The 23,633-nt window shown below is 45.2% G+C and overlaps 1 protein-coding gene across 1 annotated transcript in view; it reads left to right on the top strand.

Annotated features, from left to right (window-relative positions):
• The first annotated feature begins 10,738 nt into the window (after positions 1–10,738).
• CSMD1 (CUB and Sushi multiple domains 1) overlaps positions 10,739–23,633 on the top strand; it is a 2,034,615-nt gene continuing 2,021,720 nt past the window's right edge. The window contains exon 1 of the mRNA XM_015144705.3: positions 10,739–11,210. Within this exon, the coding sequence (XP_015000191.3) occupies positions 11,126–11,210 (85 nt within the window). The 5' untranslated portion in view covers positions 10,739–11,125. The remainder of the gene's footprint in view (positions 11,211–23,633) is intronic.

Raw genomic sequence — 23,633 nt, 5'->3', positions numbered from 1 at the left:
GCCCCTGGCTAAACTGGGGAAACTTTTCCAATGAAGGCGGGGATTCATTTTCTTCTCCTCCACCCCTCTAAGGTTTGATGGTCAGTGGTGTGATATTGGGGGCCCAAGTTCTGCTGGCATTTGTGGTTCCCACAAATAAACTTCAGGCTACACTTTTGGTTCCACAATTCAGTAAACATCAAACTCCTCTCTTTCATCTTCTGAATGAGCTTTACAAACACACACACACACACACAACACAAAAATAGGAGAGAAGGGAAATTAATCAGTCCAGTGATAAAATCCGAGTTTCCCAGGTGAAGCTTCCTTAAAAATGAGTTTAGTAGCAATTTCCTCAGCTCAATTTTCCAAACTATAGTGTAGCTTGATACACAAGAAGTTTTGCGTCTTGCTGTTTGCTGTTGGTGTGAGGACAGAAGTACAAGACACCAATTCCAATGATTATTTCCAGTTCAGACCTGCCAAATGAAGACCGTGCTGCACAGATAAGAGAAACACTTGCAGCTTTAGCATAACATGGAATGGTTGGATTTGGGAGTATGTGATGTTGGGTGTCTCACCATTCTGACTACCTTTAAAACTTGTTTCCACAAGAGCAAGCTTATGCACAGCCAAATTTGTTCTTTCTGGTACTTTTTTGTGTCTGGCACTGCATTTCCCGCAAGCACTGGGGTTTTGGGAGGTTGACTGCATCCTTTCATTATGGTCCAAATGTTAACAATCCCCTAGAAAAGGCTGGGTTCCAAGGAATCCTGCCACACAGCCCTGACCTGTCTGTCACAAAATCCCTCTCTGCTTCCAGGAAGCCTCCAGTTTCCTTAAGGGGATGCGTGTCATTGATGGTGGGTTGGGCCCTATGTCCAGGTTAGTGCTGACTTATTCTCAGCCTTCATTGTCGTAGTAACCTCAGAAAATGCTGCCAATTCCTGGCACTGCCTGGGATGTCCAGTTGCTGACCACAAATCCTCACCAAGGCTGATACACCACAACCTCACTGACTTGGGGTGATTTTCAAGGACCTCTCCCCTAAGCAAAAGGTCTCTCTCTATTCCGTGATTGCCATGTTTCTGCAATCACCAGAAGAACAGATCCTCATCCCGCACTGAGTGTGATGATACAGCTCATGGTGAGCCTGGGCACTGCATTCTTTAATACAAAGATCCCATTCAAATGTTCCACAGCCTTGGAGGCACTGCTCAGCCCTCTGCACTTCCGTAGTATGAGGCAGTGTCCTTTAGTCCTCCTGGGCTTGCTCCCTGGAGAGGAGCAGGATAACTGCTCTATTTCCAGCACACAGCAACCCTGGTTATGAGGATCTATCTCAGTATCATTTTCCTGTCTCAGAAATTCAGCCACACTCAGCATTTCCTTTGGTCTGGTATCTGCACTGACAACCTTGCAGCAATGAGGAATGAGAGGTCCTGGAGTGCTCTGCTCAGGCTCCCACTGCCTGGTGCTCCCAGTTCCACAGCCCAACCTGCTTCTGTGCCCTCTGAAAGTTCAGACAGTCTGCTGTCTCCACAATGAGCAAACCCCCAGGACATTCCCCCACTTTAGCAGTTCCTGAGGCTTCTGAATAAAATCCTCTCCATACCGGCATGACATAAATATCCTCTGTTTAAAGGAAAGTTGAGCTTACATCACAGAGCAGAGATTTCGCAGGTGGAAAATGTCTGCAGCAAGCACACAGGATCCCTGCCTGCCTGTGAAGGATGGGGGGTGCAGTTAGTCCCATTTGACAAATGAGGCAGCATGCAGCAAAAGTAATTTTAATTAAGGGATTCAGAGAGATGAAAGAGTGGTCCTTCGTTGTCATCTTTTCCCACATAGTTTATAAGAGCATGACAACATCTTACCAACAAAGATTTTGCTGGGAGGCTAGGAAAAGCATGCAGTGTGTCATGGTTAAGAGTAGGCGCTGCAACATCACACACCAGGGCCCATTATGGGGAGGGGGGAGGGGGGAGGGATTGCATTGGGAGTTATACCTGATGTAAATGACGAGTTGATGGGTGCTGACGAGTTGATGGGTACAGCACACCAACATGGCACAAGTATACATATGTAACAAACCTGCACGTTATGCACATGTACCCTAGAACTTAAAGTATAATAATAATAATAATAATAAAAGAAAAGTTAAAAATAAATAAATAAATAAATAAATAAAAGAGTAGGCCCTGCTAAGACAGGTTGCCACAGCCTACGCTGCAGGGTAGCTGGGATCTTGTCACCGACAGGCCACTACTCCCACATCCCTTCCCGTGTCCCATTTTACATTTCAACCTCTCCCCTCTGACACGCACAATTTGGGTAACCCTACAATCAATTGGTACATGTTCAGTAAATACAAACTTAAATATAGGAAACCTGGGTCCACACTTGAAAAAGGTTTCTTAAGCAGTCTTCTTACCAAATGCAGATTTCTTTGAGAATTCTTTCGGTAGACACCCCTCCAAATGTGTGCACATGTTTTCCCTCTGCGCCCGGAATGCTCTTTCTCCTTGAAGTCTGTGCTGAACGCTCATCTTTCCTTCAGGCTCACCCTAGGTCTTGGCATATCAGAGAGTCTTCAGGGACGTCCCTGGAGGCAGCAGGATGGAATGTGCCCAGCCTGGACCTCAGACTTCGGTGCTCATCCCGTTTCTGATAATTACTTATGAGAGCTAGGACATGGCAATTCATCTTTCCTAGACTAAGTTTCTGCATAAGCACATACCTGCCGTAAGTTTGTTGTTAGTGCATAGTCTCTTTTCTTCTGTCGTGCGAGAACCTTGCCTCCAACCTCTGTATCATGGCCCTAGTTGCAGAACCTGACACTTTCCAGGTGTTTGGTGTGAGCTCTGAAGCTGCTGCTCCTGTTGATCACACAGCAGCGGTCACCTACTCCTTCAGCTCCCACTGCAGCATTGCTCCATATTTAAAAGGGATAACCCAATAACTGACTATGTTGCAGTAACTCAAAAGATGATAACTTGCTTTTTAAAGAAACTTTTCCAATAGGAGAGATTTTGCATATACAATTTCAGGAAAATTTTAAAGGATCTTATTTCAATCAATAAGAAAGAAAGGACAATCCTTCAGGGGCCAAAAAAAAAAAAAAAAAAAAAAAAAGCCTTTATGCTCAGAGGTAAAGCTAAAAAGAATGGAGAGGAAGGGAACTAAAACCTCTTATGTCTTTTCAAGTTCAAATTCAGTATTTTCCATATATTGCTTCAATTAATTCTCACAGCAATCCTGTGAGTTAGAAAATAGATACCCTTTCAGGGGCGAGGCCAGGAATTGTTGCACTTGGGTAAATGCACAAAGCCACTCAGCTAGGACCTGCAGGAACTAAGACACAGGCTCAGGTTAGCGAGAATCTGCATTTTGTCTACATGAGGAATTTCTCCATATGCTGGATGTTGACTAGAGAAAGCAGGCATACTCAGAAGACACAGGCCCTGCAACATGAATCTAATCCTGGACTTCAGACACTTTCTCGGGCACATCGCTTTGTCCCTCGCTACCACTTTGCCCAGTGTACTGTCCCTGAGAGCCCTTGCTTTCTCAATGAAAGGTCAAATTAGATTACAGGAGTTGAATATCACAAGCCAAACCCGTACAAGCATCTTCAATGAGTAAGGAGCTCTTCCTCTGCAGAGCCTCCAAGGCTCAGAAGGCAAGGCTTGACTGGTAAAACTTCACACATACTGATATTTAAAGGGATTTGGAAACTTGAAACCTATACCATATCAGCAGTCACATGATTTGCCTAATTTTAAGGTCAGTTAGGAGAGAAGTGAGCGAGGAATGTGGAAAATAACTCGTGAGTGGAGGGGAAAATGGAAGAAAGACTCCCAGGGAGTCTTGTACTCATGAGAAGGCCTCTGCCTATTTTGTTTCTCCAAGCCCCAGGCCCTTCATTCACAGTGTCCTGAGAATTCCTCTGCTGAGTTACAAGTCACAACAGTCTTTGAAAAGGAGAAGGCAAGGAGGAAGAGTCAGTACATCCCACTTCTATTCACCTTCTCCACCTGCCGTACAACCCTCTTTCGAGTACACGAAACCTGCAGAAGCAAGTCAGTGTGTTCAGATGCAATGTCTGTGGTGCCCACAATGTCGGGGACTGCGTGAAAAGCCATCAGTAACAGAATGCCAGTGTTCAAGTTCGAAGCATGGCTGTGTTTTATGTGTGTTAAAATTCAGAGAAGGAAAACACTTCAGCTTGATGTTTTCTCAAAATAAGGGACTTATCAAGTGGGAACACGGCATCACTGGCAAGATGAATTTGATGTAGCACAATGGAAGGTGTTCTTGTCTCCGCCTCCCATCTGAATTTAAGATATTTGTAGGTAGAATGAGTAGTTTTAGTTTGGTGATCACTGAACACTTCACTGTTTTTTTTTTTTTTTATAAAGAAGATATAAAACATTGGAATTGTTCGACTTTACAGATAAAGACAAATGCAATGATTCGTATTCCAAAGTTGCTGCCGAGATGGTGTGTGCACGTGTGTGTGTGTGTGTGCACGTGTGTGTGTGTTATTGTGATTGTTTCATTGCTGTTCTGGCCAGCTAACTGTTTATATTTTAATTTTGCAATGTCTTTCCTGTGGAGAGTTCACCAAACTTGTACAGAAGCATGACCGTATATGGTATTTTTTAACAAGAAGAGGAAAATGGTAAAGTAGAGGAAAATAAGGAAGGTGAGAATCAGAATTTTAGACGTAGGATGAGCATTAGCCCAAACCCTTGTTTTCCAGATAAGAAATCTAAGTCACAGAAGTGATGTAGTTTCTCTGAAAGTGAGAGGATAGTACGGAGTCTAGTCCTTCTGAAATCCAGTCCCATTGGTTAACGGTTACTAGTGCAAGTTCCCAGAAAAAGTCCCTCATCCCCAGTATTCCTGCAGCTACTAGGGCCAGATAAGCAGTTATTTGTGTTTTTGTTTTGTTTGTTTGTTTGACGCGGAGTCTTACTCTGTCACCTGGGATGGAGTGCAGTGGTTCTATCTTGATTCACCACAACCTCCACCTTCTGGGTTCAAGCAATTCTCCTGCCTCAGCCTCCTGAGTAGCTGGGATTACAGGTGCGCGCCACCATGCCCAGCTAATTTTCTTTTCTTTTCTTTTTTTCTTTTTGTGTTTTTGTATCTTTAGTAGAAACGGGGTTTCACCATGTTGGCCAGGCTGGTCTCGAACTCCTGACCTTGTGATCTGCCCGCCTCAGCCTCCCAAAGTGCTGGGATTACAGGCGTGAACCACCGTGCCCGGCCTTATTTGTGTTTTTAAGACAATATTTAGCACTGGAGGAGCAATGGGGAGTCTGTTGTTCCCTCCCAGATCTACTGACGGGCAGTGTCAGACCACGCTGATAGCTATTCAGAGCATCTCTGCCCCAGGTGTTCTTTCCCGCAAGAGGAGAGCATCACTGATGAACATTCAGAATGTCACTTCACCTAGTTCCGGACGAGCTTTTCCAGCTCTCTCGTGTTCCACAGGCCTTGGGAAACAGCCAGGTGTGAGGAAGCCTTTCAGGCTGATTTTAAAAGTCGTAGTCAGTAAAACCCACGGCTTTCCCACATGGAATCCTGCTGGATTCACCTTGAGACAATCTGGGAGATGTTGACGGAATGTGTTTCTTTTCCCTCCCAACATCCAGTTTGCAACTCCTAAAATATGGATCCGGACAGATGGAAATGCCATTCTCCATCTGGGTTTCTTCTCTTATTCTCTCCGTTTCAGAGACTCACGGAATAAAGAAAGGAAAATCATATTTTTGAGGGTTTACTATATATCAGGCATTATGTCTATATTGTTTGGTTTTTCCAACAAGTCTATGAGGTGGATCTTCTCATTATCTACATTTGAGACCAGAAACTTACATCTAGATTAAGTTTCTTCTTCTTCTTCTTCTTTTTTTTTTAAGGTCTCTAGTCTAGGAAATGGCAGATATGGGATTCAAAGCAAGTCCTGTTGGCTCCAAAGTCAACCTCCATACCAGTGGTTCTCACAGTGGAATCCTGGATGCATCAGGGTCCATTTGAAACTTGTTAGATATGTATATTCTTAGCTAGGCGTGGTTGCGCATGCCTGTAATCCCAGCACTTTCTGAGGCTGAGGCCAGAGGATCATCTTGAGCCCAGGAGTTCTAAACCAGCCTGGGTAACATAGTGAGGCCTAATCTCTACAAAAAATACAAATTAAAAATTAAAAAAGAAATGTACATTCTTAAGTTGCATTCCAAAGCTTATGCTGCATCAGATCCTCTGGGGTTGCGGTCAGGAATCTGCATTTTCTTTTCTTTCTCTTTTTCTTTCTTTTTTTTTTTTTTTTTTTGAGACGGAGTCTCACTCTGTCCCCGGGGCTGGAGTGCAGTGGCGCGATCTCAGCCCACTGCAAGCTCCGCCTCCCGGGTTCACACCATTCTCCTGCCTCAGCCTCCTGAGTAGCTGGGACTACAGGCGCCGCCACCACACCCGGCTAATTTTTTGTATTTTTAGTAGAGACGGGGTTTCACCGGGTTAGCCAGGATGGTCTCGATCTCCTGACCTCATGATCCACCCATCTCAGCCTCCCAAAGTGTTGGGACTACAGACATGAGCCACTGTGCCCGGCCAGGAATCTATATTTTCACAAGCCTTCCAGGTCATCGTGATACATGCTGACGCCTGCAGTGACCCTCCATTTGGCTACGTGATTGTGAAAGGAGAGAATCTGCAGTGTTGTCATTCCTCCCAGTGGATCATTCCTAGTGTGGGCTGTCCCTTGACAGCTCAATTTATCATGTTAGTTTGCTGCATTTTAATGTTATTTATATATCCATGTGTGTGTATAGTATACATGTGAAAGCTGTTAATTTATTTTATAAAAATGGGAAGATGATTAACATCTACTTATAAATCCAGTCAATGAGGATAGTTAAGTAAATCTCAATTTACCTAAATAAAGAGTTGCAAACGTTCATAGTTTCTTGTTTGTTTGTTTGTTTAATGGCTTAGGAAATGGTCTGTCCTGGAGAACGCTCCATGTGTACTTGAAAGGAGTGTGCATTCTGCTGCTGTTGAGTGGAGTCTTCTATAGAGGTGTCTCTCTGTTCTTTTATCATGCCACCCTGGGGGCGTAGCGCCATGTGTGTTGGAACCTTGGAGTCCAGGTATGTTTTTCAGTCAGCAACGGGTGGGAGGGCTTGGTTTTTAAATATTGATGCAGCAAAAGGTTTGAGTGTCACGCACATTCTGGCCCTCAGTCCGATGTGACCCCTTTTCAAGTCCCCTGGTTTCTCAAAACCATGTCCTTACCGTTGGAAGTGGGAGTGATAAAGACAAGCATGGTTTCAATGAAGTTACGTATAAAATGTCTTTGTAAACAAAATGTGACTGTTTTGACTTCTGCTTTTATTCCTTAAGCTCTCTCACACTTCTGCTCACCCACGGTAGGCACTGCAGTGCTGGAGACATAAATTGCGTGGCTCTAATACTGACCCCTCTGTCAAGGAAATACTTCTCCCCAATTCTTTGGTTGCCATCAGTTTTTTTTCATATGTGACATTAAACAAACCAAATAATGTCACATTTAGCCATCATGACAACACACCATATTTTCTAAGATTTTCACACATGTACAGCTTTTCTAGCTAATTAGCATTCTCATTTGTGCATGTTTTAAAATTTTCTAATTTTATCTCAAGTATCATGTTCATATTTTCTGTCCCCTCCTCAGACAATTCCATTTAAAATATACTCTCCTGCTTCAGCGACTGCACTTCTCAGATGTTTACGTTGTCATTTCTCCAACCTTGTCTTAAACTAGTGGCTACCTGAATTTAGGGAGGTCATTATCCCTTCCAGGACATCAGCACCTCTTTGCCTTTAATCATCGCACTGCTCAACTCTCTGGTTGGTCCTGAGCGGCAAGGGTATTTCTAGTGTTGCGTAGCCAGGTCCTGAGACTGGAGAGTGTGATGCCCAGGATGGAGAATGTAGTCAGTACACAAGTACGGAAGTATGATGCTCCAGGCAGCACAGACCCCAGCAGAGAAGTGGCCACAGAACTTCCTGGTGTGACGTCCTGGGTCCCTCACTCACTCTAACCCCATTTGGTTAATACTGCTCTAAGTAACACGTACTGGACTTCTGATACAGATTAAGGCTTTCACAATCATTTAAAAATCAAAGTGTGGATGTGTGTGTCTGGGGAGCTTGCAGTTGCCTAATAATAGGCTCAAGCTGCAGCCTGACTGCAAGGAGGGCGCAAGAGTGTTCTGGAGGAGGTTCAAAACGCAGGCAGGGAACCACAGGAGGTAAGAGAAGTGAAACACAGGGACCACTGATCTCTCTGCAAACGCCAAACAAGAAATAGTGGACGCTAGATGGCAGCAGTGCCCCATGTTTTCCTTCCACATTAACCCAACCTTGAGATCTTGGGGGAAAAATTCACTGTATTAACACACAAATACAACCATATCACAAAACCAGCTTATTTTATTTGACAGCCGTTTCCTACTCTTCTCATATTTATGATCAAGAAACAATTTGGTACGAATCATTGTAACTCTCTAATATATGTTCGAGCCAAAGAAAATACCCCATATAAATAACAGCAAAAAAAAAAAAAAAAAAAAGAGTGGTTATTGGTTATCTGGACCATTATTTCTCAAGGCTTTGTATCAAATAGATTCTTTGATCTCTGAGGAAAGGAGGTGGCATGGGACGTTTTTCAACAGAACACAGGAAAAGGGAAGTTCAGCCTGGAGCCTGTCACAATTCTGTGGAAAGGCGTTCCATCTCTCAGGTGACACTCACTGTTGCTGATTGGGATCCTAATCAAGTGAAAATCATCTATGAGCGCTAGCCTAGGATGGTTAGATGTTGGAAACGTTTTTTAATGGCAGAAATCCTTCTTGGTGACACGAGTCATTAGGAATGGCAGCATAGAGACAGGGCACCGTTTCTCAAGGAGAAGTCAGCTCTCCAGCTCCTGAAAAGAGATTCGTTTTTCCTGATGAGGCGCTTCAAATGAACTATTGGAGCACTTAATGGGTCTTGGAAAGCGTTTTTGTTCACTTGCTGACTCACAGATACTATCTGGGGTCTGATTTAAACTCCCAGAGGGGGCAACAGTCTGCTCCACAGGCCCAGTTCAGCCTAAAGAATAGAACTCAGGGGTTCTGTGGGAATTCCCCTGTGGCTGAAGCGTTCTGTCTTCTGAGTGTCCCTCCAGGGATAAACGAGGCAAGACGGGACTCTGCACTGAGGAGAATTCAAGTCATGTGCAGGACTGAAACTCCAAGAGCATGCATTCCCCCCGCCCCATATTTAAAGCGCGTATCTCTGCGAGGAGAAAAGGGTTGTGGAGGTGGCCCAAGTTGTGGCCACCTGCACCTCAGGCTGCAGGGAGACTAAGAAAGTCAGGGTTTGGTGTTTCCATGCCAAAGTTTCAGTCCTTCCTGGATCCACTATGCCTTTCTGGAGTAGCCTAGATCACAGGGGCAGGGGCAATCTAAGAAAATTAAAGGAGGCATATAAACCATTATCAAACTGTCAACCCATTTAATCTCAAAGACTGAGAGGAAGTGTAGGTGGAATGAGGCGGTGGGCTCTCCCTCCCACCACAGGCATCTGGTGCTGTGGGGATACCGCAGGTAGATGGTTGCTGTACTCTAATGGTTCCAGGCCTGGAGGCCGGTTCTCTCTTACTAGGGCATGGGATTTCCATGTTCTGTCCTCTAAAAGCGCTAAACCTTTTTGGTCAAGGATGTTGAATCCTTTAAATGTCCTTCTATGGAAACCAGCACTCACTGATGGTGTTTCTATTAACTGACCACCACCTTCCTAAAATGTCTCGCCTTACAGGTTCCCCAGGAACTGCAGGAATGCCTCCTCTATTTGAGGAGCTGGGTGAAATCCAGTTTACTGTATCAAGTACTCCTATTCTAGAGCACTGTTCTCTCTGCGGACTTCCTCCTTTTGCAGAATCAGGGAGAACCTGTCTTTTCTCTTTTAAGGCCCCTTCCCAACCCACAGAATTTTATATATAGTTTCATCAGAAGCTGTGCCAACATGCCGGCTCTCATAACCAGACCATAATATTAATTCTAGAGACTTCCTCATGTCACATTTTATCTGAAGCTGAAGTTTGGGCATGGCTAAGGCTAACACAATCCGAAGTCAGGAAATTTGTAAATATGTGTAACTCCTTGCAAATAGTCCATCTTATATATATACACAGGAATAGGAATATACACATACATATATGTGCGCGTGTGTGTGTGTGTGTGTATTCCTTCCTTGGAGTTGAAGCTTGTGCCCTTTCCACCTGCATTTCTGATCTAAGTTAGGCAGGGGGCTGCTCTCTGGTCAGCAAGGAAGGGAGATCAAAGAATGGAGGCCGGCCTCTGCCCCTGCAGAAACCCTCCAGTTTGCTGGAGTTGCCGGATTGCATTGCTCCTCCCCGGTGTGCGGCGTGGGCTTCCCCCACCCGAGCGCCCAACAAGTCTTCCTTCTCCAGCCTGCGCGCTGCTGCGCTGAGGCCGAATGAAGCGCAGCACGGTGCTGGCAGCCCGAAGCCCCGAGGCTGGGCTCTGTCTGGGACTGCGCCGTGCCCAGCCTCGGTCCCCTCTCTGTGGGTAGGGATGGTTGAGTCCAGCCTCCACGGCAGCGGCTCCTTGTGCCACTAGCAGCCCGTCTTCTGCGCTCTCCGCCTTTTCTCTCTAGACTGGCTCTCTCCTCCCCCCGCGCCCCCCTCCCCGCATCTCCCACTCGCTGGCTCTCTCTCCAGCTGCCTCCTCTCCAGGTCTCTCCTGGCTGCGCGCGCTGCTCTCCCCGCCTCGCCCCCTCCCGCAGCCTCGCCGCCTTGGTGCCTTCCTGCCCGGCTCGGCCGGCGCTCGTCCCCGGCCCCGGCCCCGCCAGCCCGGGTCTCCGCGCTCGGAGCAGCTCAGCCCTGCAGTGGCTCGGGACCCGATGCTATGAGAGGGAAGCGAGCCGGGCGCCTAGACCTGCAGGAGGCGTCGGATGCGCGGCGGGTCTCGGGACCGGGCTCTCTCTCCGGCTTGCCTTGCCCTCGGGTGATTATTTGGCTCCGCTCATAGCCCTGCCTTCCTCGGAGGAACCATCGGTGTCGCGTGCGTGTGGAGTATCTGCAGACATGACTGCGTGGAGGAGATTCCAGTCGCTGCTCCTGCTTCTCGGGCTGCTGGTGCTGTGCGCGAGGCTCCTCACTGCAGCGAAGGGTAAGACGGCTTGCTCCTGGCCGGGGAGGCGGTCGAGTCCTCGGAGGCCCCGTGTGCGGACGCAAGTGTGCGTTTTGAGGACCGCAGGGTACGGAGTGGCCGCCTCTGCCCGGCGCTGCTCCATCGCCGACGCTCGGGGAACGCGATGCCCGGGAGGGAGCTTCCATCGCGCTCTCCCCAGCCCTCCCGGGCCCCCGCCCCACCCCGCCATTCCTTCCCCCTCTCCTGGGCTCAAAGGAGGTATCTCTTTTTCTCGGCGGTACAGGGTGTCAGGGAGAAAGGAACCCAAGACGAGTTGGGCTGGAACTGTGCTCCGGCGGGGCGGTGTTGCCTCCTCCGAGACGTGGACTCCACGGGTCGGGGTGGCTAAGGGGCAGTTCCCAGGACTTTCTCCCCGGACCCGACGCGCCTGGAAAAGCGGCCCGGGTGAAGCCGGCCTGGAAAGTTCGGGCTCTCTACGGGGGTTTTGGTACCAACAGGCAAAGCTCTCCGCTGGCCCGGCCTCCTCGCACCCATACACCCCATTCCTCCTCTCCTCCTTCCCTCTCCAACGTCCTCAGCCAGCGAGGAGTAGCTGCCTCTGGAAGGTGGCCCCCGCTTTCCTCTCCCCCGGACTTCGCTCCTTGCAAGTTGTAAGGTGTTGGCAAGGTGCGTGAAACAGGCTAGGATTTCTGGACCGGCTTCCAAGTCAGATACATTCACTGTGGGCGCAGGGGTATCCTCTTTCTACCCTGGTCAGGGGAAGGAGTTTCTCTGGGTGCTTTCTGGGGCTTGGGGTTCTGTGAACTTGGTTTTCTCCCTGAATGAGTTGGGGAATGTTTTATCCTAAGTAGCCTACAGGCTGCGACCTCAAGGCTGGCAATAGCTTGTGCACTTGTCTATTCTCCGGGAAAGAAAATAAGCTCTCTTTTGAGAGAGGGCGAGAGAGAGGGAGAGAGACAGAAACAGAGAGAGAGAAAGAGAATATTGATTGATTTTCACATTGGAAATACCTGCCCCTGTCCTCATTTTTAGCCTCCTTAGATGCTTTCTCTATAGTCAGCACTTCGACAGATATTCCCGGGAATATGTGTATCTACACAGCGGTTTTCTTTCGTTTCATTTTTAAAGGATGGAGTCCAATCTTATGATTTTTTTTTAATGGTCACTTGCTTTATTCCCTACATAAAATTTCCCCTTCCTCTCTAGATTCTCCCACCTTCTTTTCCACCCATTTCCTTTTCCTCCAGTGGTCCAGATGGAAGAGTGATTGGCAGGGCGAAGGAGGACTGTATCTGGTTCATTAGGAAACTCCAGATCTGCCTGGAGAGCGGGGGAGAGACGTGCCGGCTGGGCTTCCCCTCCCTGCGCTTGTCTCCACGGGGCGTCCAGGGCTTGGTGAGAGCTGACCGCTCAGCACCAGCTCCTCCTCACCCTCATCCACCCTCACAAGGGGGTGTCTGCGGGAATGCGCCCCGAGATCCCGGGGAGCGCAAACGATGGGTCTTAGTCACCCAAGCTTGTGGTCGCTTGGGATTGGGGAGCTTCCTGCAGACGCCGACCCTCTGCCCCCCCGCCCGGCTCGGTCCGGATGCCTTGGCCACTGCCGCTGACATTGCTGGCTGCGGAGGCACCGCTGGCTGAGCAGGGCCCGGCTGGCAGCGGCCTCTGGTCAGCACTGGACTGGCTGGGAATTGGAAGGCGAGGCAGCTAAAGTCTAGGGCAAAGAGGGTTGTGCCCTGTGAGGTGTGCAGGGGCGTGTGTGTCGCAGCGGGGAGAGGGCAGGAGCCCAAGGGACAGGACCTGGCTTTTTCCAGTCAAGCCCCTGCGTAGAGAGGAAACACCTGCCATGCAACTCCGCAAAACTTCCCGCCCTTTCCCCTGCACTCCAAGCCTATCTGGGCCCGGGGCTTCCTTCTTTTCAAGCAGGCAACTCAGCCTCTGAGCTCACTGTCGGTTCCCCCGAGTTCCGCGCGCTCCGGGCTCCCTTCCCCCGCAATTAACAGAGGTTGCTGCGTGGAGACGGCGGCGGCCCTAGCTCGGCTGCTTAATAATCCGCACACGTGTGTGCCGGGCGGATTCCGCCCCCACGCGGGTGGGCTGCAGCGCTAGGATGAGGCTGAGGCGGAGGCGAGAGGGAGGGTGTGGAGGGGCAGGTAGTGGGCGGGGGCTGCTCTGGCTGCTTCTGGGGTGAACAGGGCAGGGGGTGAAAAGTCCTGGGTGCCTCGGGCCCTGCGGGGCAGTCCCGTGGAAGAGAGCTCCTCTTGGGCGCTGCAGGCCCCAGAACCTGGCTGCAGAAGCCGAGAAGTGGAGCCCAGGGTCCCAGGCCCCTGGCGTGCATGGAGCTGGAGCGGTGCTGTGCGCCAAGTGTGTGAGCGCGATGGGGGTCCAGGACGCTCGGATGCAGCTATCACTGCGCTATTGTCTGGCCCACCCGGCGGTGGGTCCGTGGAACTCCTTCATTAACCCCACAGGGACCAAGGGCCGTGTCTCCTCCGCGCTTGCGGGGTCAAGTGCGAGCTCCTGTAGCGGCCTGGGAAGGGGCTGCAGGAAGGAAGGGGGCCGGTGACGCCAGCGCCGGAGTCGCCGTTTGTGCGCTCTGGCTATTGGGGCGGGGTCGCGTTCCCCTTGCCTAGCAAAGCCGGGGTGACCAAGGTCGGGTCTCCCCCGGGGGCGTCGGCACTGGGCCCCGGGGCTCGGCAGCGCGCTCCAGGGCCGACCGGAGGCGCTTGCGCGCAGCAGGGCTTTCCCGAGGAGGAGCGCTCTGGCGGGAGGGCGCCCGGCCACTGCTGTGGGCAGCTGCGCTGCGCGCGCCCAGGTGGCGGCACCCGCTGTGGCGAAGGCAGGCGCAGAGTTTTTGATGCGTGGGGCATAATTCGTGACCTGTTTGCGGAGTCGTGAGGCTGGAGGCGGTCGCAGTTGAGGTCACTGAAACCCGTTACTGTGGGTACCCGAGTATCAGCTTCAGCTGATGGTGCTGTACTCTTCAATAAAGCGTTGGGGGTATCGAAAATTCACTGGTGATTTCCTTTTTCTTCTTGATTATTAATGGCATCATAAAGGTTGAGTCCCTAATGTCCGTTTCTCTTTAAATGCCTATTTTCAGGGATCAGGGGAAAACGAGTAAGGCTGTAAGCATTTTCATCTAGTAAACAGGAATATTAATTCTGTGTGCGCTGGCTCGGATCTGCCCCTTTACCTGGGGCTGATCTACTGGCTGTTTGGACAAAGTTTGCTCTCAGTTGTTTCTTGCATATGTGCAGCCACGAGAATGCAGGTATTTGCATTCAATTACTTACCCAGAAAGCGTCCTAAAGGAGAGCACACACAACACTACTAGCCCAGAGCAGCCTCACTTTGAGAAGCCCGAAAGAGAAAGGTGGAACATTCCTGAAAGGAAGTAATTCAAACATTCCCTTACCCACCCAGCAGAGATGTGAGCACGCACTGCTGAGTTTCCAGAGCAAGCCTGGAACTCCACGGCGAGCGGGGTGCACCCTCCCATACCTGCATGGTTTTAGATGAGTTACCTTATTAAAGACTCATGTCACCAAGAAGGATGCTAAGACCTTTAATTTGCTGGTCAAATTCCTTTATGGCAGAGCCATACCCCGTACACTTCCTCCTGATGAAGCCAGGACACTCCTGTGAAGAAGATACTTTCACAGGAAACCCCTAATCCCCATCCAGCAATAAGAAAAATGGGCCGGATGCCGTGGCTCACGCCTGTAATCTCAGCACTTGGGGAGGCCGAGGTGGGTGGATCACCAGAGGTAAGGAGTTCCAGACCAGCTTGACCGACATAGTGAAACCCCGTCTCTACAAAAAGTTCGAAATTAGCTGGGTGTGGTGGCGCATATCTGTAATCCCAGCTATTCAGGAAGTTGAGGCAGGAGAATCCTTTGAACCTGCAAGGTGGAGGTTGCAGTGGGCTGAGATCCTGCCATTGCTCTCCAGCCTGGGCAACAAGAGCGAAACTCCGTCTCAAACAAACACTTAAAATGAAGTTAATATCTCTGTAATTGCTGAGCAGATCATGTCTTTTTCCTGTTGCATTATCAGGATATTATTATTAATTACTATGACTTCAAATCAGAACTGGTCAGCAGAAAGCTATTCAGTGCTTCTGGAGCACTCATGTCGTTTGGGGTTTTAAGTCCTTGAAAAGGTAAGCAAAAGGGAGGCTTTCTTCGGAAGTGACAGGTTTTGTAAACTTGAATAGCAGGGCAATGAGGTCTCATCAAACAAGTCCAGAGAAGCAAATGGTGGGTAGGGCAGGGTGGTAGAATTCCCCCACGTCTCAAGCATCTCACTGGCAGAGGCCTAGGGAGGAGAGGGAATGGCTATTTTTATATTGGCTTTCAGCTGGCCAATCATGCTTGATAAGAAGACTGCCACAGCCACAGTGCTAAAGCTCCTACAGGCAAAAGCAGCTCCTCCTGGGGGCAATGCTTCCTTACTCTCCAGTTTATTGTGTCAAGCAAACACCAACACAGCTTTGAAAATGTCAAGAAAATGGTTCTGCTTCCTTTAAGAAATAGATAAACAAAGGCTCGGTGGTTGGTTCGTGCTTATAAGCAGACGATACAGCAAACCCAGTGTAGACATTTCTAAGCTGTCACAATGCAAATGGCATATTAAATACTCTCTATTCCGCTGAATTTTAAATGTGCCTCTGGTAATTTTTCTGCTGAGCTCATAGTGAAAATAAGCCATTACAACTTGCATACATGCAATTTAAGCTACATTTTCCCTTTGGCCTTTTGTAGGTCTTCTGGTTGAGCTTACTTCCCTCTGTAAGATAACTAAGAAGTTGCATGCGTAGTTGCGTATCATGAATGTCAAGTATGTTTTTTTTTTAATTTAAGTTTTATTTGATCAACTAATAAATCAGAGGAAGATATTTGAGTGAAGGCAGAGATCTTCCACAGTCTACAGTATTTGTATCTTTGGGTTGTATGGGAATATTACAAGCCTGTTGTCTCCTAGGATAGGAAAGTAGGAACTTGGACTGAGAGACCAGCAGTGGTAAACATCAAGTCCAACCAAGTTGACACTGTGGCACAGCCACGATAGCAACCAGGGGCAGAATTTTTTTTTTTTTTTTTACTATAGTACTAGCATGGATATGCAACCTCAGCCAAAGAAATAGATGTTTCGGCTCTACTGAAACGAATTAATCCTCAAGGAACTCAACCCTTTTATACTGACCTTCAATTATATGATCATTGTGCTTAGCACACTTGTTGTCCATTCCAGAAGAGCTGATCAGTATAAAAATCAAATAATTGCACTTAGATATTTATGCCCAAATGCAAGGAAGTCTTTTCCCTAAGGACTTTAAAATGACCTTAAGTGACCTTTGATTAACCAGTATGTCTGTATTTTGGATGGACTTTAGTCCTTGATACTGAGGTTGGTAAGTAACAGAATTAAAATTCGCTTTACAGGAAAAAGAATAGAAGGACATTGTATAATTGAGCCGGTTGGAATTGACTTATTATAGGGAGCTTTATGGAAATAATGCACACCTTGTTTTTTCCCTCCAGCAGATCAACCTCTTTGGATGCAGAGTGTGAAACACTTCTCTTTTCTGAGCTCAGCTGCAATTTTCTTTAAACCATTTGTATCAACCAGTACTTTCTGGGAGAGGAAAATGCCACCAGTGCTTTAGGGAAGTTGCAGAATCTTTATTTATCCTCAAATATCTTTGTTCTATGGAGATGAGAGATTTCCTCATCCATTAGGCACCCTGTCTCATCCACCAGCTCTAAATGTGTTGTAAACATTCCACCGAGAAATAACGTTTCGACAAATTAACTTCAGTTAGAGTCAGTGTCACTTTGACCTACGGTGGCAACGTTTATCCCCATCTGAAATTTGTTTGGGGAATGAAAAGAAAAAAGATCATGCAGGCATTTTTTTTTTGTTAAAAATAACTTACATATTTTATTTTACTGATACATTTTGCAGTTTATTGGTTGGAATCCTGAACTAGTTTTAGCTTGGTAAAGTTATAAAAGGGAAAGGAATATTTCAGTATTTTCATTCCACCCAAATATACTTGGATTCTTTGATACTTCTATCTTAATGCTCATAATTTGATACTTGATGCTCATAATTTTAATGTAATTTTGCCTCATCCTTTGTAAAGTGGAGAGTCATGCATATAATACTGTGTTTTAAATGCTATCATTGTACTAGATATGAGATCAAGAAAAGCATAAACATGAAGGAGTCAGATTGTTGGCCTTACTTCCCAGTTTTTTTCACTGTATTAGTCAGGATTCTCTAGAGGGACAGAACAAATAGGATAAATGTATATATAAAGGGGAGTTTATTAAGTAGTACTAACTCACAGGGTCACAAGGTGAATCCCACAATAGGCTGTCAGCAAAGATGTGGAGCAAGGAAGCCAACAGTGCAGCCTTCAGCCTGTGGCCAAAAGCCCAAGAGCCCCCAGAAAACCACTGGTGTAAGTCCAAGAGTCCAATAGACAAAGAACTTAGAGTCTGATGTTCGAGGGCAAGAAGCATCCAGCACAGGAGAAAGATGAAGACTGGAAGACTCAGCAAGTCTGCTTTATTGTAGCCACGTTGACAGTTGATCAGCTGGTGCCCACCCACACTGAGGGAGGGTCTGCCTCTCCCGGTCCACTGACTCAAATGTTAATCTCTTTTGGTAACATCCTCGTAGACACACCCAGGAACCATACTTTACAACCTCCCATCCAATCAAGTTGACACTCAGTATTTTAAATTATATAAAATATCGGCCAGATTCCAGTCCTTTTCATGTTTTACCTTTTGGCTGAATATATTTTGGAGAGCTTCAACCTCAATAAAATTCAAGAAAAACTAATATGATGTGGATATGATAACTACAACTTTTTGTCTGAATTATTCAGATAATTATAAACCATGAACCCTGATGGAATTAAAGCAACTTTGCAAGGCACTGAGCATTTTCCTAAAGTGTTGCAGCAACCCTCTGCTTTCTGTACTGAACATGCCTGTCACCGTTATCATTATAGCTGTCAAAGTTAGGGTGGGCATGACACACAGTTTTTGAATACTCTATGTAAACTTTGTGTGCATAAGAATTACTTGTTTCAATCTTGATTCAATACAGATTCCATGGCTTCTTTTCCAAATGATTCTCAATAAGTGAGTTTTGGATGGAGGTAGAAATCTATTTATTTACTACCCACGCCCATCCCAGGTAATTCTGATGCAGAGAATACATATAATCTCACTTAGGGAATGCCACATTGGTTGTAGATAGTAAAATATGGCTTCTAACTTTGAGATGGTAAAAATGCAATGGATATATTTGCTTATGTGTAATACATGATGTATACTATATGCATTTATCTGTATATAAACATTATCTATATATTATATATTTTAAATATAGATAGAGTCTATCGATCTGTCATCTCTCTACCTTCCTTTCAATAAAAGTGATCAAAATCTAATAATGTTTTCACTAATCCTTCACAAACAAATTAGCTCACACTGATTTCATGAAGAATATACCACACTATGAAATTGTGCAATTAATTCAGAAGAATTTCTTCCTTATCAGTGCCTCTGTTATCAGTATTCATCATTCAATGCTGTTTAATCTGCTTTTTTTAAAAAAATAGTTTTACAACAAAGCAGAGGTTCAAGCTCCTTCTCCATAATGTTTATATTATGGGGAGACTTCAGGGATAATTATGCTCTTTCATATAAAAATACTGTTCGAGTGGATTATTTTTTTCTTTTACTCTTTAGTATACTCTGATATCATTAGTGTTATATAAGAAAGGGCTAAATGTTAGATTAAAATTTGAATTATTTGGAGAGTGATCTCTAATGAATGAAAAATCTTTGAAATTAATTATAAATCGCAGGCAGTCATTTTCAAGATGCCTGAAGAATGCCTATGCCTCTATTTAGAGATACTTTTTCCTCCTCTTCTTTTTTAATGGAAAGTGTTTTCATTGATCTCTAACAAATGAGTAATTTTCTTCTACCTGAAGTTGATATTCCTGTAAAGGATGTGGGGGACTCTCATCATTTCCCTTTCTATAAAATTACGCCTCTTTGATAATGAGTTACATAACTGTGGTTCCTAAAATCTTGACTGGCGGCGCTCTGAGTAAATTTTCACTTCCTGTGAAAATGGTGGATTCCATTGAACTTAGAGATCTTCACTTTTATCTGAAAGGATGGGCCTTATGAATGTTCAAAGTCCATCAACAATTTTAGTCACCACATTTCAAACTATGCCTTTTATTTGGTAGGAAAGTAGTGTACTTTGATGTATAATACAGCTGGGATAGTTGAGCATTGCAGAGTATGATCGGCACTTCACAAAAAGAAGAGAGACCTTGGCAAACTAAGAAGGGTCACGTTTTTACAAGAAATTAACTGAATTCATCAGACAATTTCTGCGCACTCCAAAAGTCTTGCATTTCTTGTTGTGTCTCTTTCCCCCTTTCTTTACAAAATAGAATTACTGTGGACAATGTCAGACCAATCCATCTGTGAGGGTATTTTGTTGTTGTCTTATGGTTTCAGCTATATTCATGAGGTTACATTTCACTTGTTCAACATCCATGCTCCATTTTACATGGAAGCAGTACAGATTTTAAATATCATGCTCAATACTTTAAAAAATATAAATAATATCAAGGGAAATTCAGGTGAGAGCAGTCATCTTGTTACTGTTAGGTGGAATTAGTTTTATTGATTAATGTGATCTGGGTAGAACTACTGTCGTTTAGGGATGATATACACATTTTTAGTCTGATATGATCCTTAACAATGATGACTGGGGATAGGAAGAGAATTGGGAAGACTTGTCTTTTAAAAAGGATTATAGTCATAATTTTGATCACTTAAAGAATTATGGCATGTGCCAAACAGAATCACTCAATTCAGTCTAACTGTAATACATGAGTCCTTCCTATTCACCTACATCATATTTTTTAAAAAAAACTTTTAAGTTCCAGGGTAGATGTAAAGGATATGAAGTTTTGTTACATAGGGGGTTATTGTACCAATTATATCGTTACCAAGGTACCAAGCCTAGTATCCATTAGTTACTTTTCCTAATCCTCTCCCTCCTCCCACCCTCCACCCTCTGACAGTCTCCAGTGTGTGTTGTTCCCCTCTATGTGTCCATATGTTCTCATCATTTAGCTCCCACTTATAAGTGAGAAAACGTGGTATTTGGTTTTCTGTTCCTGGATTAGTTTGATAAGGATAATGGCCTCCAGCTCCATCCATGTCCCTGCAAAGGACATGATCTTGTTCTTTCTTATGGCTGCATAGTATTCCATGGCTACATCACATTTTTAACAAAGAAGTTGAATCTCTGAGTGCTTTCTAGGAGTTTCCGTTTTGACTTCAGAAGAACACTAAAGTCACATAATTTGTATTTATTCAAATATTAGGCTGTGTGATAGAGACATTAATGTCAGGTACCTACTGGAAATTCCACTGGAAGTTGAAAGTTTATAGAACCTCAAAGTGTTGTCGGTGGAGCCTGCTTAGGTTCTTGACTCCACTGCATGAAAGAAGTTCATTGCAAAACAAAAGTGTGTGCTGAAAGCTGGGTCATGGTGGACTGCTTGAGAATTAGACAGCCCTGTCTCATGCTGGGGAAATTCCCTTTATGGGCAGTTTATACAATTATTCATAAGAAGGCGGAGATGGGCATTGCAGTGAACCATGTGACCAGTGGTCTTCCGGGTACACATGTGCCACTGCTCTGCATGCTAGCACATACATCACATGGCTCACTAGCCTCTTAGATCTCCAGCCAGGGGTGTGTTTTTTACTATTCCAGTTGGAACAGGTCAGCCCAAGGACACTAAGCATGGGTTTCTGTGTTGGCAAGAATCTGGGGGTTTTCCCTTCTGCTGTTCGTCCTCCTTGCTGCAGGATCTTCCACCCACATAGAAGTGGATGTGGTTTGTACCCAGTCAAGTGGTTTGTTCTCTCCATCTGTCTGGCAAGTTCATTCCCCTTTACAAAAGGCTATGACCACTCTAATCTATTTCAAAAGAATGGAGGAGGGAGGGAACAGGAACAACATCATGAACTGAAGATGAGGATGTTGAGGAGAAGCAGCCGGAGAGCAGCCAAGAAAACTTTGTGTTTTTTGATAGCTCAGTGAGGGCCAGTTGAAATGTCAAGCATGGAAATGATCCTAAAAACACTGATGCTCAGGGTCACCTTTCTCAGACATTGATTCATTGCTCTTTAAAGCCGAAGGTTGGATGTGAAGGGTATACTACTATCATGGGACCAGTCCCTGAAATATGCAGATTTATGTGCAACCTATGTTAGGCCTTGCTCCTTTCTACTCTCATGCAGCCAAGGGATCACACCTTTGCTTGAACATCATCTACTTATTGGAAGCTAGAACATTAGACATTTTAAAACATTTTTCTCTGCAAGTCCTGTGATGGTTATTCTTGCTGTTCTGGGGATTTTCTAATGACCTCCAGTATGTAATACCAACAGGACACTGAGTGTGGAAAGAAAAGCAGTTTGTGATTTACTGGCCGTGGATCTTGTTTTCTTAAGTACTGCACATGCTTTTCTCTGTTGGGCACAGCATCTCTCTCCTAAACTGACTTTCAAAGTCCTCCATAATCAGTCATTTCAAATCTGCCCTTGTGACTTCCAATTCAGCCAGGCCAGGTACACCCTAACTATACCTGCAGTTTTCTCACCATTGAGGAGTTTTCCATTCCACCTCATCCACCGCACCTTTGAGCTTTGTTTCCATACATCTCAAGCCCACCCATCTTTGAGTCCACGTCTAGTTCTCTCTATCATACGTTGATCACCCAATCTCTCCTTGATCTAATTCTTTTGTCAGTTACTATGTTTAAAAATTATTGGTCATCATGTAGGAAGCTGTAGGTTTAGGGTCCTTTAAAAAAATGTTGTTCTTCCCCATCTCTACCAAAAATACAAAAAAAAAAAAAATTAGCTGAGTGTGGTGGCAGGCACCCATAATTCCAGCTACATGGGAGACTGAGGCAGGAGAATCGCTTGAACCCTAGAGGCGGAGGTTGCAGTGAGTTGAGATTGTGCCACTGCCCTCCAGCCTGGGTGATGCGAGTGAAACTCCATCTCAAAAAAAAAAAAAATGTTATTCTTGTTTGCTGATTTTTCACTCATTTGTTTGCATTGTTTTGACCTCATAAATCTGAAAGTCCTGGAGAATTGAAGGGCACTCTTGCAAGTATCCAAGCGTCATTCTGGTTTCTTACACATTCACTGTTTCTTTAATAAACAAACAAATGTTCTCAGTCTATGTAATATACTTGATTCTAGCCATTATTTTTAGTGACTTCAGATTAATGTATCATCAACATTTTGTGAAAACACTCGTTGAAGAGTTGACCTAGGGAAGGTATTGGTAAAGATTTCTTCCAGTCACTGTGCCTGCTTATTTACTCACATACTGAGACTAGAACTTGTCAAAATAATTAGCTTTGAAACCCCATATTCAAGATATTATTTTGCCGTGCTTATTTGATTCAATTGTGTTTCTTTTTTTGACTGTTTTTCTTTGTATACCAAGTAAGTTATCTGAGATGTTTGCATTTTTTTTCTTCTGGTGACAATAATTTAATAATATTAGAGCTTGTTCAGCAGATACACCAGCCTTCAATTGTCATTTGGATCTTCATGACTATTTTATCTCTCCGCTTTTTAATTTTAAAGAATTACATTAGAGGATTATGGAACAAAGAGGAGCTAATCAGTCTCTTTCTTTTACAACTGCAATTACAAAATTACCTTTCCAGCATTCTTTGCTGGCAACAAGAAACATGGAAGGGGCATGTTGTCAGGGTGTTGAAAAGACGAGGCTTCTACCGAACTGAAAGTATAAAAAGTATAGCCAAGTTGAACTTTGGGGTATGATTTATATCTCCTAGAAAATGTGTTTTTCTTTCAATTTTTATGATGGATGGACAATAATAAGTCTTTTAAAAAGAGTTCATATAAAAATACAAGAAGTGTTATATGACAAGTTGAAGGGACTATCATTTCTTCTTACCTTTTATATTTTAAGAATAGAAACTATGAGGAAGAAAAAAGTATCTAAGTTAAAGATGTGGTAAAAAGTACCTAAGTTAAAGATCTTTAATAAAATGAACTTAATAAAGCTCATTTATTATAGCTTTAAAATCAGAATAAGAGATTTGAGCCACTTTTTAATGCCTTTAGTGACAATACTCATTCTTTGTCTCCAAATGAGGGAGACAGACAGAAAGCCAACAGTATTTGTAGCAAGATAATTTTATAGCGTTCTCTGTTACCCAGGTTTATCCTCTCCGCAGGACCAGATGCCATCAAGAACAACTCAAGAGCTAGAAAACAGAGCTACATAGAAGGACAGATTGGGGGAGCAATCTTCCATTCGAATACT

Source organism: Macaca mulatta, chromosome 8, assembly GCF_049350105.2.
Source record: "Macaca mulatta isolate MMU2019108-1 chromosome 8, T2T-MMU8v2.0, whole genome shotgun sequence".
NCBI classification, from domain to species: domain Eukaryota; kingdom Metazoa; phylum Chordata; class Mammalia; order Primates; family Cercopithecidae; genus Macaca; species Macaca mulatta.
The sequence above is the reverse complement of the archived record's forward strand: the minus strand, read 5'-3'. Positions and strand labels throughout refer to the sequence as shown.